The sequence below is a fragment of the Excalfactoria chinensis genome, chromosome 1 (genome assembly GCF_039878825.1).
Source record: "Excalfactoria chinensis isolate bCotChi1 chromosome 1, bCotChi1.hap2, whole genome shotgun sequence".
NCBI lineage: Eukaryota > Metazoa > Chordata > Aves > Galliformes > Phasianidae > Excalfactoria > Excalfactoria chinensis.
This window is the reverse complement of record NC_092825.1, coordinates 54,026,084-54,042,735: the sequence shown is the minus strand read 5'-3', so window position 1 is coordinate 54,042,735 and position 16,652 is coordinate 54,026,084. Positions and strand designations below refer to the sequence as shown.

The following is a 16,652-nucleotide window of genomic DNA, read 5'->3' as shown; positions in this document are numbered from 1 at the left end:
GTAAATGCTGACAACCCACAGTTACAAACTGCCTAGGAATTTCACTGACGAGATTACGTGTCTACTGTATTAACACTGCATTCAGTAGGCATATGTTTGGCAAGTATGTTGAACCTCTGTCTAGGGCAGAAGGAGTTACTGAGGCAGAAAATTGGGATTGAGCTGCAACATACTTGTGCGCGTAATTTTGCTCGTGTTGATTTTGGTCATTTCCTAGCAGTTCTTTCAGTCTAGCAAAATGTCTTTTTGGAATATCTTTATGGAATGTGTAAGAGCCTTAAGAGCATCTATAATGCATCAGACCTAAGGCGTAGCCCTGTTTCTTCCATCAGTGGTCACAAATGGATGCCTATTGGGAGAGTACAAGAACAGAGCAGGCGTGTGTAATATTCTCCTGGAGTGTTCTTTTGAGTACGAACTGTTTGTCGCACAGAAATTTTAATTGAAGTGTTTTCTGTTTGCTAAACCATTGTCCAGCCTCCACTAAACCTGTGCTGTAGGTGCTGGAAGTTTGTCTTGTGGTAAGTGATTCCATTGGCATGCTTGTACGTTGTGTGAATAATCGTATTTAGTGTTGGACTTGGTTTCTGTGTGCAGGATCTCTAGCTTTGCACTTCGTTCTGGAGGAGGTACAGTTTTCTCAGTAAAGCTGTTTAATACAAGACACTGGTGCAACAACAAATGGCTAAAACTCATCATAACTGCAGTGAGCATTAGGGTTCTGTCAGTGTTCAGAATTCTAGTAGGAAAGAAGGGAACATGGTTAGGGCAATCTAGAACTCTGGTGCTTTATGGAAAAGATTTCAGTTGCTTATAAATAAACGCTCTTGACTTGATCTTGATTACCGAAGGAAATCTCTTCCAGCTAAATAGCAGTAGTGTGAGAGGACAGTCTGAAAGCAGATGTGCGGTCCTGAACGGTGGTATGCTGGAGTGTGGGAAGTTAGAAGAACTGGTGGGTGTGAGAAATAATGGGTAGTTGAAAGGTGTCAGGTGATGACGGCTCTTCCTTTTAATCTGTTTGTGGCCTTTTGCTGTCTGTGCACTGCTGGCTTCCAGAAGAAACGTTTGCCTCATGCTGTCTGATCTCCTTGGTGGAATTGTCACAAGGATAGTCTCTGCTGCTGGGCTCTGAGTTTAGAGGCGGCCTTTTCTGCAGTATCTGCTCTTCTGGGAGCATGAGCAAGTTGAGTTCAGTTGTTTGGAATTTTGTTTCTGCCTTTAGTGGTCTGAGTAGAGACAGTGAAACTAAGGGAAAAAAACGAGGCTGCAGATGCTGCTCCTGCTTTCAGAAAGTGGCCATCAAGTGATGTAGCTGTCGGCACACTGTCAGTAGAATCAAGTCAGCATGTACGTTTTACCAAACATGAGGTCTGAAAACTATCAGTGGCAGCTCCTAAACCGTGTTGCTTTGTTCAAAAGAGTCTCCTTTTCTTCCTGTGTTGTAGAAGATTGTGTGGTCTCGCTTAACAGCAATTAGAGATTATTAGTGTAAAAAGTCAGCATGAATTTGGGCCGGAAAAGGTCACTTCACTGTTGTCATGGTACGTATCATAAAAGGGTCACAAGTGTATACATACTTGAAAGTTCATGAGATTTGTACTTTTAAGTCTTACAGAACTTAAGGATTGCGAATGCTGTAAATGATGACAACTCTTAATTTAGGTTTCTCACTCTTGTCACTCCTTCATTAATTAGAACATCTGCCTTTTAATTAGACAAGCAATCATATAGTCTTTTCTGCAGTCTTGAAGACCAGGAGAATCAGATAATTTATGCTAACAATTTTGGTAAGGTAAAAATAATTTATCATGCAGTCGCAACTGGATTCCTTTGAATGCAATGAGTACCAGATTAACAAATATAACATTTCTTCTGAGTTAATATTTGCACCTTACTTTCTGCAGGTAATGGTGTGTGTTTGTGCCTCAAGCTTACAGATGTGTAAGAATTGAATTTCTATAGGCTTTCAAGCTGTCCTACCAGTTTCACCTGTCAAGTATAAGGATAATTCGTAGAGGGGACGTTTAGGCAGCTGAATAAACTAGTTTTTGGCTTTTAATTACACACCTGGTTTAACATGATTAGGTTCTTCTAATCAAAAACAATTACAAATTCCCACGTCTTATCGAATGCTCTGAAAGCAGTTTATGCAGCCTGTGCCAGTGAATACTTTCTGAATGCATGTGAATGCTTTGGGATTTTATGCGTCATGTGAACGAACTGGTAGAATGAATCACTGGCTTTCAACTAAAAATTACTGATAATATATTTATTTAAAATACTTGGATCATCAGGGAGAGCGCTTGGCCTACCTCTCCTATTACTGAAAGACAGAATCAAATGAGACATTGTTACCTGTTTTTATTGAGAAGCAGTTAAACCAAATGCAAATATGCAACCAAAATTTTAATATGAAACAGGACTTTACTACTGCTCGTAAGTCTGTCCTTTGTATCTACGGAAGCCAGAAGAATACCTCTTTGAAGCTGGTGGGTGAAGCGAGGTGAGCAGAGGTACAATAGCAGATTGCGCTGGCTTTAGCTGTGATGGAGCTGCTTCTGCGTTGCCTGAGAGGAATGTTTTGGTGTGGTTTTTAATTTTTCTTCATTTTTCCCTTCGCATAAAGAAACTGTCTTTATCTCGACCCACGAGTTTTCTCACTTCTATTCTAGTTCTTTTCCGCCTTCTTACCTGGAATGAGCAAGCAGGCAGCTAGGTAGTGCTTGGCTGCCTGCTGGGGTTAACCTACCGTGCAAATCAAACTGTGTTGGATAAACTCAGAGTTGTTGAATTCAAAGGGAATAATGTAATCCACTTCAATTTTATTGACACAGTCTTATATTGCAAAGGCAAAAATAAGGAAAGCTTCTCATTATAAAATCGATGGCTTGTCATCATCTGACTTGCCTTGTACAACATCAGTCATTGCTTTTTATAGGGGTATTCCTCAAGTATGGATTGTTGAGTGTGTGGTGACAGCTGAGCAAAAGGCCAGTTATGGAATTAAGATTTCTTACTTAAAGAGATGGAAAGTCTGTCCGTATAAAGTAAATCAGTGTTACAAAAAATACTGTTTGGAGTGTTTCTTCCAGCCCATAATGTAGCAGGCAGGCATTTGGTGAAACGGAATAAAAATCACAGGTCTGAAAATAACCAGAAATGTTTCAGTTTAGTTTCTGGTAAATCGTACCGTATGTTGCCTCGTGTGTCATTTACATAAACTAATCAACCAAAGCTTTAACAATATATGGTAGTATATATGCTACTTTGGTATGGACGTACTCCTTTTTGGGAACTGTTACAATCAGTTCAGAGAAGGATGTGATTTCTAAGCTTTCCATGGTACAATATCTTTCCGTTATCTTTGTGTTTAGAGTTTGATTGTTTAAGACAGGATGTTATGACAAGTGGGCTCAGGGCCCGGCCTATGAGAAGGATTTAAATAATCTGTTTTGTAACTTTAAACTTCTGATGCATCTTGGTTTTGGGTTTGAGCAGGCTTTTTCATCACTTGAAGAGCAGAGATCACTGGGTCTTTGAATCTCATACAGTGCCTATGGATATTTTCCTAAATAAGAACTTCCTTTTATTAGTGGATCACTCAGCCTTCACATCTTCTGGCACTGGCATTCAGCCTAATGAAGCTTTTAAGGTGGAGATCCAGATGTCTGCTATGGTCTTCTTAGTGAGTGTTTTGAAGGGTAAATCCCAGACTGTGTTCAGAAAATGCTTGAAAACATTGTAGTTGAAGGCTGCTGTTGAGAAGACACACTAGATCTGATTCAGTGTGATTTTGGCATGGCGTACTCTTGATCAAACACTTGTGTTGACATAAATCAGTTGTGTTCTATAAATGAGTACATTCTAATGACATTAGAGGTGCGGGTGCTGGTTGCAGATGTCTACACAAGTTAAGCATGATGTGTTTGATGGAATGGCAACAGCTTTGTAAATGGGTAAATTCTGTTCAACTTCACTTGGAAGCAACATGTAGTGCAGTGTAGTTGTCTCCCTTGTGTTTTATATGCTTAATACGTTTAAGATTAATATTCCTAATTGTTTTATTTCCTCTGGAAGCTAGTCAGAGCATCATGCCCTGAGATCAACAGCAGCAGTATTTGAAAGCCATGCTTTTCATTGTACTGAGTATGTTCTATTCAGCATCATCTTAAGTCCACTTTGCTGCAGAAGGGAGTTAGTCTTATCTGGCTGATTTGGTTAATCATTTGGCCTTCACATGTAAGAAAAGAAGCTGTGAAATTCAGGCTTGGTTTTTTGAGACCCTTGCATGTACAAGGGGAAAACTATCGTTATTTGACAGAACAACAGCTTAGTTCATTTCTCACCCATCGCAGTTGAATACTGTGAGCGTGTGGCTGACATGTATAATCATAAAGATAGTAACAAGGAAAACAAAATGCGATCTTTGGAGGTGAGATAAGTACTCTAAAGTGATATTTCAAAATCACGCGTGAAATGTTGTGGTTACTGTACCTAGCGCTCCAGTTGTTGAGAATCTTTGTGAAACTCTAAGGTATCGTAATGCATAGCACTTGATGGGAGTGAACAGAAATATCGCACTAAGCTGAGGAAAAAACTGAATAGGCAAACTAGTTTTGAGAGTTGTAATGCTGTTTGGAGCTGCACAGCCTGCCCACTGTCAGAGAATACCTTCGTTTTGATTTTGAAGTGCTTGCTGGTCTCTGTTGTTATAAAATATTGGAAGCCGCACTAGAGTAAGGAAGCATTTTTAAGTTAGTGAGGTTATGGCTTGAGTTTCTGCTCTGATGTTGCGTGAGTGATGTAAGAGTTATTTAAGGATGTAGCCCTGAATTTCTTACTGAGTCAGGAATGACCTGATTTACAGAAAGAAATGTATTATGCATTCCTTAAATGCTTGTGGATGCAGTGTTAAATGCATATCAGCAATAGTTTTAGGAATACTTACTGTCCATGGAAGTAGTTTACATGAGGACAATAAAGGAAATTAAGTGCTGTGGTTCTGTTCACTCTCTTTATGTGGCAAAATTGGCTTGAAGATTTTTGGAGGCACCAGAATCATTTTTGTTCATTTCTTTGGGACTTCATATTTGCAAAATTGTGCACGTTTTGATGTCCTCCTGAATCACTACTTGCCTAATTCAAGGTGCATGAGTAGATTACTGTCTGTGGTGTATTAGTAAGCTATGCAGTTAATACATATTGCTGTCCATATTGGCAGCTTTGTTGCTATTCCTTAGCTTTGTATAGCCCATGGTGTTCATTTCTGAAAAACAGTTTGCCAAATCAGCTGTTCAGCTTTTTCTTAAAATAAATCAACCTGTTCTGACTTACAAACATTAGAAGTTTGAATAACTTAAAGAAACCCTCAACAGTTAAAAGTTGGACCCAGGTCCCCTAACTAGAACTAGTGTGATTTCCTAAGAGGTAAGTGATGTGAAACATCTGGATTCTCTTAGTTACAAGATAAAGGGATAAAAAGATAATGAATGGACATGGACAAAAAAGGATTTGACGTATTAAGCATTCTTTATTTGATGCAACAAAACACAAATATTGTCCAGTTTACTGGATTACAGAAATAAGGAAGTATATATTGGAACAGATCAAAAGCTTTATCACAGGGAACAATTTTTATCACACACACACACACACAAAAAACCAAATTAAAAAAGAAAGTGCCACTGTGATTTGGTCAAAGCAGTCTATGGGAAGCCTATCAAAATCCATTGAAAGAACTGGAAGTCCACTGGGGCCCCTTGGCTGGCACGCAGATGGCTGCCGCTCCCAAACAACCACTCTGGATTTCCTGTCTGTCCATTGGGTGAAGGAAAGAGTTCAGCTGGTTTCTTAAAATGGAGTCATATCACTTTCATGGTACATAATTTTTCCCATTTGAGTGTGAGAAGAGATTGGGGGGTGGGGGGGGGGCATGGAAGGAAGGTTTTGATGTGCCTTCTTTGCACAGTGAGATTTCTGCTTCGCTGCAGTCTGTGGTGTGGACTGTAAGAGGGGGCTGGAGGGCTACATGCACAGATGGTGATGGACCACACTGTTCCAGTCTGGGAAAATGATTAATCAATAATAGAGAGATTTATTCAAGTACCTAGTTCTTTAGCCTTCTGTTTCTTTGCTCATGAGCTCTATGAGAGAATGTTCTAAATGTTATGCTGACTCAGGATCCTGATGGTTTTAAGAGTAATTAAAACACTGTTTTCTAGCTAGATCTTCTTTGTAAATGGCAGTGAAGAGAACAAATGTTCTGGCTATGATTCTGACTGCAAGATGCCTAAATATGGTTCAGAATTTAATGGAAGGAACTCGGGACAGTGATACTGAGGAACAGTGAATGATAAGCAAGGGAGATAGTTAATGCATGCTTTTTTCATCATCCTGTCATGTTTGCTTAGCTGTGGGCAACTTTCGTGCTACCTGAATTTTTATAGCATACCTTTCTGATCTTAATGATCTCTTAAAAGGAAGCCTGTAATGTCATAATCTTGTTTTCAACTCAAATTAATAAAAAGCTGCCTGAGGTGGCATTATTTACACCAGTGTAATTTATTGATAGAATTGGAGCTCTTCAAATTCCTGATGCAGCCGTTTGTTTCCCAAGGTGCTGCAGCATGCTCTTCTTAATGTGGGATGGCTTTTATTTCCTTTAGTGCTGGAGGAAGAATATGTCTTCTAACGAGCAGATGATTCTTTATCTTTTTCTCTTCCTCCTGTTTTTAATGCTAGTTGCTCTTCTGCCGCTGGGCATTTTCTCCTTGCCCTTACCCAGCTCTGCATTTTACTACCCTGGTTTCTTCTTACACTTAATTCTTGGAGGTTCTCTTCCTAAGCTAGAGTTTTTCCCCCTCTCTGATTATTTCTAACACTTCCTGTAGGCATCTTTTTTTTTTTCTTCTTCTTTTTTTTTTTTTCCTTTTTCTCTTTTTTTTTCTTTTTCTTTTTGTTCTTTTTTCCTTTTTTTTTTTTTTTTACCACCGTGTTCCTTGTCCAAACTGAGTTTTTTTTTCTTAATCATGTCATGAAAGCTGCTGCTTCTGTATGTGCTCCCAGTGTTGTCCCAGATGTTTTAAACAGCTCTTCCCTACATAGTAGTTAATCTTATTTTTGTTTCCCTTCCTCTGCTTCATTAAGCCGTTCAGTCTGTCTTCCTTCCATCTTACTGGTTGTTTCCTACTAATCTACCGATGCCAATCCCATCTCCCAATTTAGATGTGCTTTTTTCCTGACCAGTTTTTGAGTTGTCCTGCCTCCCTTCTTCTATTTCCCTGTCATGATCAGCTGCTTTCCTGCCTCTACGTGTTCATAGAATCATAGGATGGCCTGGATTGAAAAGGACCACAATGATCATACCGTTTCAACTCCCCTGCTATGTGCAGGGTTTCCAGCCACCAGACCAGGCTGCCCAGAGCCACATCCAGCCTGGCCTTGAATGCCTCCAGGGATGGGGGTCCACAACCTCCTTGGGCAACCTGTTCCAATGCGTCACCACCCTCTGAGTGAAAAACTTCCTCAGAATATCTAACCTAAACCTCCCCTGTCTCAGCTTAAAACCATTCCCTCTTGTCCTGTCCCTACCCATCCATGTAAACAGATTCTCCTTTTTTCTCTTAGTCAATCTGTCACCCTCTCTGTATTTGTATTTCTTCTTTGACCACTGTGGGTGGATATTCACGGTGAAATAAGTGTGGGTGCTGGAAGGATAAACTTGAGGCTTCTGTGGAACTTCGACCTCAATCCAGCAAGACCTGTATTTACAGGGAAAATACCCCCAAGCTGAAGAACACCTTTGTTGGGTGGAGATGGTTCTTGGTTGGTCCTGTCATGTGGAAGGCTGGAGCATTCATCTGAAATCCTCCAAGATTTTTGTAAAAATGCTTACTTTCTGTTTGTAAATATGTATGTTGGAAGCAGGGAGAAATATGTTACAAGCAGTTAGTTTCAATGAGAACGGGTAAGTTGGTGGAGATGTCAGTTCCAGTCCTCTGTTGCTTAAAATGGATTGTTGACAATATTGACAGTAATAGGAGCTCCAGGCTTCCTGTTATATCTGTGCTTAGTAACATCCACGGGTACTTTATGCTGGAGAAGCGACCCATTTCTGCAAGTGGTTGAAAGCCACAATGTTAATTTATAGGATGGGAAGGAGTTGTTTAGGTTGTCTTAATACATGATTTTATTAATGGTCTACATAAAGCAAAGTCAGTTTAAGATAATGAAGCAGTGTGTTATAGGATGGTTTTTCCAATGAGTTGATAGAAATTTTGATTTAAATATTTACATGTTGATAATATGGAAGGCCCAAATGCCACGTAAGAATGTCTGTCTTACTAATGGGAGGAGGAATGTGAAGCAAAATATTCCTATAAGTTGTCTGTTCTGAGAAAGCATTTGTTTGAGTTCTAAGAATGCAATATATAGTGTAACCTCAAATGGTATTCACAAAGCTACTTGAAATAGGCTGCTGCTTTTCACTGTCATCCTTAAGTAGGACATATGGTACCTAAGTACTCATGGAAATTTAAGTGCAAGGAGCAAAAACTCGGCTCTGATCCAAAGCCAGCTGAAGCTGATTAAGAGCCTTCTTTTGGCTACCAGGGCTCTGGCTTAGGCTTCTCTAAGCTATAATTGAGTCTCAGGTGTTCATACAGACTTTTTTGGTTTGTCAGAGCTGTGGGCTTTTCTGTGCTTTAGGTATGTCATGCTGTGTGTGAGTTTAGGAAAGGCTGTTGGGTATATATGAACTGAAATGATCCTATAAGTGATTCTTACAACTAAGAATAGAGACAAGAAAAAGCATCTTTACTTTGCATAGTTTCCAGTTCTTTGTTTGGCTAGCTCTAGTGCACGTCTCCATCCATCCACTGTTTTCAAATAATGAAACAGAAGAGAGGAATGCTTTTCTTCACATAGAATCATAGAATCACCAAGGTTGGAAAAGACCTCCAAGATCATCCAGTCCAACCATCCACCTATCACCAGTATTCCCCACTAAATTGTGTCCCTCAGTAGAACACCTAAGCGTTTCTTCAGCACCTCCCGCAATGCTGACTCCACCACTTTCCTGGGCAGCCCATTCCAGCACCTGACTGTTCTTCTGGAGAAAAGGTTTTTCCCTATGTCCAACCCAAACCTCCCCTTTGTTCTCATCCTATCACCAGTTACACAGGGGAAGAGGCTGACCCCCACCTCTCCACAACCTCCCTTCAGATTACTGTAGACAGCGATAAGGTTTCCCCAGAGCCTCCTCTTCTCCAGATTAAATAATCCCAGTTCCCTCAGCAGCTCCCCATCAGACCTGTGCTCCAGACCCCTCACAGCTCTGTTGCCTTTCTCTGGACTTGCACCATGGCCTCAATGTCTGTCTTGTAGTGAGGCGCCCAAAACTGAATGCTGCACTCGAGGTGCGGCCTCACCAGAGCTGAGTACGGAGGGAGGATCACTTCCTTGTTCCTGGTGGCAACACTGGGAATAATGAAGGGAGAAAAACGGGAAATATGTGTAGAGTTGCAAATACAGAGGTGTTGGTCTGCCTGTCTCAGGTGATAGTGTTCTCTGATTTGCGTGCTTATCTTCTATTTCAAAAATAAAATGTTCATTATGTTTTTTTGGAGGGCAGTCCAAGCTGTTAGTTCTTTCACTTTAACTCCCTTTTGGCATGTTGCCCTACTTAATCTTGCAGCTTGGCCTGAATTTTTTCATACATATACATAGTTATTAGCTGTGTGCTGTATCTACTTTCTTCAAGGTAAAGAGAGTTGGAAGGTCATCTTTTAGAGGTGGGTCAAGATTTCATTCAAAGCTATAGTAGAAATGCAGAGCTTGTTTTCAGTTCTAGCTGAGCTGAGACTGTTTATATACTAGTCACCAGTAAAACAGTATGAAGGAGGTTGAGGAATTCTTACCTAATGTTCTTTAAAACGTAATGAAGTAGGTTCTAACGCTAGAGCATCAAAATGTTTGCATCAGTTTGAGAAGTTGGAATTTGTTCTAATTCCTTTCTTACTTATTTGGCATGTAGGTTCCGGCAAGATGTGGGGTGACAGTCCGAGACAGCCTCAAGAAAGCTCTGATGATGAGAGGTCTTATTCCAGAATGCTGTGCTGTTTACAGAATACAGGATGGGTATGGTTTGTGTGTGGTGGTTTTTGCTCTTAAAATTTCTTGCTGGCGTTATTCAGCATGGCCGCTTCTATCCAACTTCATTGAAGCTGTTTTCAAAGTTCAGAATTATATTATACTTTGCACTAAAATAATTTGTACCTTATGAACATGTCTGAAAGAATGACAGACTCCGAGAAAATGATTTAATTCCCTCAAGGATAGGTGAAATGCAGTGTAATATGTCCTAATAGACTGGCAAAACTCAAATTCAGGCTAGCTGAGCAAGTATAAAATAAGTTCTGTAAAGTTTTTTGTTTTCTTTGATCTGGTTATATGTAACCTTAGCTGAATGTTTAGTTTCCTACCCTAAAAAGTTATTAGATTGTTTTACTGCGCAAAATTAGTAGTCTCTTTGGGGACAGGTAGTTTCACACACGCTTCATTTGATCAGAAAGGTGTATGTCACTGGGAATCAAGTCAGCCACTACTGAATGTAGCTGGAAAAAAAGAAGTGAATTTCTTTTATGATCTTAGTCTGGGGAAGATATACTTGGTGTGTGATGAACTTAGTGTCTTGTCTGTAAAGTTTCCTGCAGTTAGAGAATGGATAGTAAACTTCCAGAGACCTACAGGGGTTTGTGTGCTCGTGCTAATGACAGCCTTATTTATGCTTCAGAGAGAAGAAGCCAATTGGCTGGGACACTGACATTTCCTGGCTAACCGGAGAGGAGTTACATGTGGAGGTCTTGGAGAATGTGCCACTCACAACACACAATTTTGTATGTACCTTTTTTCAATGAAATGTTGAGTTGAATTAAGCCAACTTTGTACTTCCGAATTCAAATGAATTACCTTGAGTTGTGTTTTGTATCTTTGGGAAGTGGTGGGATTGCAGAAGTTTTTAATCACAGTAGCTTGTGTTATGTAGTTATAATTGTAATTGAAATAAGTGCTGATAAAGGGTACTTGATATCCCTTAAAACTTTCAAATTTAGATGGAATATACCCTCTAAAATGTATAAATGTAGTGATTTAAAATCAGCACTGCATTGCAGAGCTGTAATAATAATCTACTATTTTCGTATTGCTGTATCTATAAAATGTATTCTGGGCCTCTGTGCTGACTCTGCAGCAGCAATTAACTAATGAACTAACTATTCCCAGAGCAGTGCTGACATCACCAGTGATGCTAGTGCACAAATATGTTTTGACCTGATAAGGCACCAAGTAAATGGAAGGTGCTAAACAGAATCCATCTACACCATTCCAGCTCCATAAAAAATACTGAAAACAGTGCTTCTCACATTGAGAAGACCGACCTTTTATTTAAATAAATAAGTGAATAACCAAAACTCTATTGTGCGAGCACCTTAAGCTGTTTTACTCAAGCTAATTTGGCATTGGCTAGCTAAAGTTTAGAACATATAACATCTCTGAATGTCCTTCTAAAATCTTGTTTATTAGGCGTAGTAATACGACTCAAATACGTATTTATGTGTCAAATATTGCTGAATTTGAAAATGAAACTAAAGATTTTTTTTCCCTATAATTTATCCCTCTTTCAATCTTAATGTTTTCAATGAGAAATCGTAGCTACAAGCCATCCGTGTATTTCCAGTGCTGTAGACATTAGATAGAAATATCACTTAGCTCCTGGAAAAGTCAGAGGATAATCCTTCATCAGTTTTCGTTGTTACAGGTTGTTTCCAGTTGAATTCTGAATGTTTGTCTTTAGCGTGATAATACACCATTTTTCTTCAGATTTGTTGCTGTTTTTGTTAGGACTACTGATGTATTGATTTCAAGAACAGTTCAAATGCAATGAAGTTAATTTCAGAGACAGCTTTTTTGTTTTAATATATAAAATTTTAGTCTCACTGTCAAAAAAAGAGGTCTGTATTTGAGGCAGGTAGAAGAAATATTCTTCTGTAAGCCTAGTATAGGCTTTTATCTAATTATTCTTTTTGACAACATAGGTACGAAAAACATTCTTCACGTTAGCGTTCTGCGACTTCTGTCGAAAGCTGCTTTTCCAGGGATTCCGATGCCAGACATGTGGCTACAAATTTCACCAGCGCTGTAGTACAGAAGTGCCACTGATGTGTGTTAATTACGACCAACTCGAGTAAGTAATCGTATTTTGTTTTCAAGTTGAGCCGTCTATTAAGCTAATAGCTCAGTTATTCCTTATGTTAAATCTGTAATTCAGGAAGTCAGAGGAGGTGCCTGAAAAAATATAGGAGTTCAACTGTCTTTTGGAGACTGCTTAATTCATGTTCTGTCAATGCTGGTTCAGACAACCAGTTCATATATTTATTTATTTTTTGCTGGTCTATGAAATGCTTTCTTTGAAGCATGAATAGAGTGGCTGAGCACTTGACCACTTGAGACAGACTTCTCATTGTTCACGGATGTAATTCTTAATCAAAACTGGTTCTTTATTATGTGATGGCTAGGGCCTTGTTTAAATGTTTAGATGCGGATTTATTTTCTTCAACCTGAAAAAAATTGTTGAGAGGTGTGAATTTAACTTGATCTCATTGCAATCGAATATAAATCTATTCAAGTTTGCCTAAGTATAAGCATAAAAGAACATGCCCCAAGTGTTCCTGTGTTCTTGAATTGAATTATTGATTTGTATAAGCCTTTGACAAAGTCTGAGCAGAGGCTAAGAAGTCTTTAATTTAAAACAATCACTTAAAATGCTAGTTTTTCCTTCAAACATGTATTTAATTTTTTGCTTATGTTGATATTTACAGCTCTTTCCTGAGGCACCTCTAGAAGGTGTGATCAAGGCTTATGGATAACATAGTTTACCCATACTTAACTTGGTGGTGTTGTTTTTTTGACATTTGATTTTGGCAATGCATCAGTCAAACAGTCAGACTAGGTCTTCAGTGTGTAAGTTGTATATTCTCAAGGAACCAGATGTTTAGAATTTCAACTAAGAGATTAAAAAATTACTTTCTGAAAATATACCTTCAAGGTGTGATCTTTTGATCCTTTGTCAAGTAAATAATTCTATTTTTTAATAACTTTGAGGGTAAGGTGTAAGCGTAGACTTCATTTTTAACAATTAGAATTTAATCGGTGCTGGATTATAAATTTTTTTCCAGTCTCTTGAGTGTTGTGGAATCTTCTGGGTTTTGCACAAGTTCGGTTGTTTTTGTTTTGTTTTTGCCTCACAGTTTGCTGTTTGTCTCCAAGTTCTTTGAACATCACCCCATATCGCAGGAGGAGACCACCTTAGGAGAGACTACCCCAGCATCAGGATCGTACCCCTCAGTGCCCCCATCAGATTCTGTTGGGTATGACCTTATTCCTGCTCTTTAATACCACATCATTTCAGTATTGTATGCTTAGAATCTTTCAAAATACTGCTCTGCAACCATCTCTACATTTTTTTTTGTAAGCTTGCTTGTCATGCAAATACATCAACTTGTGCTTAACTTCAAAGAAGTGAATGTTTTCATTCACTTGAATGACATATATTAATATTCAAACTGAAATTAAGCGTGTGCTTAAGTGTTTGTAGAACTGGGGCCTTACCTGATAAAGAGAATTCTTCTCTACGGCAGCAGAGACCTGGTCTAAACTGGAAAGATTTCATTCTTCAAATCAGTGCAAACTAAAAACGCTTTCTTTACAGATTTGTTTAGTTTGTGCAATGAAGTTATAATTTATTTGCCTTGGAGTGACCAACCTCTGTTTCAGAATAAGCCGCAGCACTACAAGATTGATATGCGTAGGTTCCAAGTCAAGGTGCTTTTTTACACACACACTGTGTCCTCCTATTTAGATATTGGGATGTTCCAAGAGTATCTGTTTGCAAATCCAGATTTTGTAAAATTAGACTCCTCAAATTGATTACAGCCTCCATCCCCTTTATTTCCAACAAAGATTCTGGCTCTTTTCTCTGTGAAAAGGTAATGGATCATGTTCAGGTTGTGATCCTAGTAGTTAAGAGATCATTGACTGCCAACATTAGAGAGTGGAACAGATCTCCAGGAGAGATCAATTCATGGATGTGTATCAAAGTCAAGAATCGTGATGAGAATTTATTAAAGCACCAGAGACAAAAGCCTTCAGGAAAATGCTCCTAGGACATGTGGTACTCTGTGGAGATGAACTGAATTTGGCAGAGAGGCTGTCTTGGAATACTGAGCATTGTGCCTGACTAAAGCAGAAACACAGTTGGAAGCTGCACAAGCACTTGAGGACTCTGATTGGAAGAAAAATTCCCTGAACAGCTGAGACTATTTTATGAAAGCTCAAAGATGATACCTCCCAGGATATAGATTGACAGCGCTGCAGAAGGAACTTCATTTGGTAAGTAGACAGAAAGACAATATTCTTTTCTGTAGTAAGTTGTGAAGTTTCAGAAAAATGTTGGAATTGCCTCTTCTATATAGTGAAATACTGTCCTTATATACTGTAGGTTAGTACAGCAGATTGTGGGCAAGCCTGCTGAGACAGTCTTGTAAGCTAAGCATGCTTTGGCACTGTCATGATACATCTGAAATTAAAACCAAGCCAGAATTATTAATCTGTGATGAAGCTTGGTTGCACCAAATGTGTTAAACACACGTGAAGACCAAAGGAACTATACATCACCAGTCCTAGTACTGTTGTATATGTTAAATTTTCCTGCTTTACAGTTTCCTCTGCCCTTACAATTATAATTTCTAACTGGTTCGTAAGGACACAACAGGGTGAATTACTTTAATTTATACACACAGTCTTAGTTTTGTGAAATAAAAACTGAACGGAAAAAGTGAAATAAATGATGATTAATACCTTCAGGTTTTGAAATGATTTTAGTTTTCTATTTGAGAAGTTAAATTTACTTGCTGATTTAGATTATAACAGGTTTTTGTTGTGTTTGCTTTAAGATATTTTGTTGTGTTCTTTAAGGCTCCTGTATCTGTAAATAGTTGTGGTTGCAGGAGCTGTTAACAGTTTCTAGCTCCACACCTTTCTGTTTTTTTTCCTCTGCTGTACAGTTTGTTGTTAAAACATAAAAAGGCCTGCAGAATGCCTTCACGTTCTTTTGAAAATGGTTGATGATTATGAGTTGTTTAAAAAGTAGTGTGCATGTTACAAAGACATGCATTTTTTCCCCAATCATTTGTGTTGGTACTGTTTTCTTTCCAGAAGCAACTCAGACACTACTGGATGAGCATATAGACTGTCTGTGCATTTCTCCAGTTATCTTTTTTTTATTCTTTAATAATACTTCTCTGCTTTTTTGGGGATGTAATTGTGGAAATACTAATTTCAGTGATTATTTTTTAAGTGTAAAGAACAAATACTGGCCTTCTCTACAAAATCATAGATGCGATTTTTGTTAAAGAGTACAACATGGGGCAGCAGCCGAACTAAAATCAACGTCTGATATTCGAGGTTGTCTTTACTGGGAAGAGAGTAAAATAGTGAAATTACTTAGAGTTGTGCAGTGGGACTGAAAATATGAAAATCTAGTGCTTTATTAACACTGTTACTAGTTTAATAACTGCTCCTTCAATTTCTCTGTTCTTATAGCATGGCTCAGCCCACAGAGGAAGGGATGATACTAATTCTTTGGTAAACCTGAGGAAAGAGGAGGCAAACATCCTTCATCTTTAGCCTTGTGAAGGGATTCCAGCAGGAGGAAGGTGTCCAAAGAAAGGAAGAGTTCGTGTTGCAAGGCAAGCTCAAGAGCAGAGCATGTTTGACATGCTGAGAAGTGGACAAGGGATCAAATGGAGAAGTTGTGAAGAGAAAGGGACATACAGGAAAAGAACGTTGGACATGGTGCAAAAGCTGATAAATGTTCTGGAGAACTTTGTTGCACTTCATTCACATGTAACATCCTAAATCAATCCAGTCCTGTAGCCTTCCATTCCTCCAAATGTAAGGAATAGGCAGATGTTCCACCCCAAGATAAGGGAGCACATACAGTCTTGCTTGCACATTTCTGAACCCTTTACAAAAGCGTGTCCAGCCTCCACATCAGGTCTTCTGTTCCATTTTTGTTCTTTCAATTTGCACTGTTGTGTTGTGCCCAAGCAGACGTTTTAGTCATAATCCGGACTTAACTGGAAAGAACTATTGAAGTGTAGGTGTCCCTGGTGATAGCCATTTGTAATAAAATTGAAGTACATAAACTATATAATAAACTGTATTCATTTTATTCATTCCACTATCATAAAGTTTCTTCTGCATCTATGCTCGTAAAACATGAGCACTGAATTTCTCCGAATCCAGTTCATTGGATCTTATATATAAATGAATAGGAGAGAGATTAGCTGTTCAAAATATTCCAAAGTTGTCTTTTTCTACTTCCATCTATTCTCTCAGATGTTGTGAAGTTGGGCAAAACTCAGCAAACCCATGAGGCAGATATTATGGCAGGGTAAGTAACTTGTAGAATGAGGGGGTGGTGGGCTGTATGATCAGACCTGAGTAGCACGGAGGCAGGCTGGACTTGATAGAAGCCGGAAGTTTCTGCTTTGCTTGAGGTAGGATGCTGCTGGTGAGCAGTTGGCTCAGTC

At 38.9% G+C, this 16,652-nt stretch overlaps 1 protein-coding gene across 2 annotated transcripts in view; it reads left to right on the top strand.

The window, feature by feature from the left end:
- The window catches only part of BRAF (B-Raf proto-oncogene, serine/threonine kinase), a 71,768-nt gene that overhangs the window by 28,622 nt on the left and 26,494 nt on the right, over nt 1–16,652 (top strand). For both annotated transcript variants that reach the window (XM_072327159.1, XM_072327158.1), the window contains exons 4-7: nt 10,037–10,140; nt 10,796–10,898; nt 12,096–12,244; nt 13,308–13,427. In XM_072327159.1, the coding sequence (XP_072183260.1) occupies nt 10,037–10,140; nt 10,796–10,898; nt 12,096–12,244; nt 13,308–13,427 (476 nt within the window). The remainder of the gene's footprint in view (nt 1–10,036; nt 10,141–10,795; nt 10,899–12,095; nt 12,245–13,307; nt 13,428–16,652) is intronic.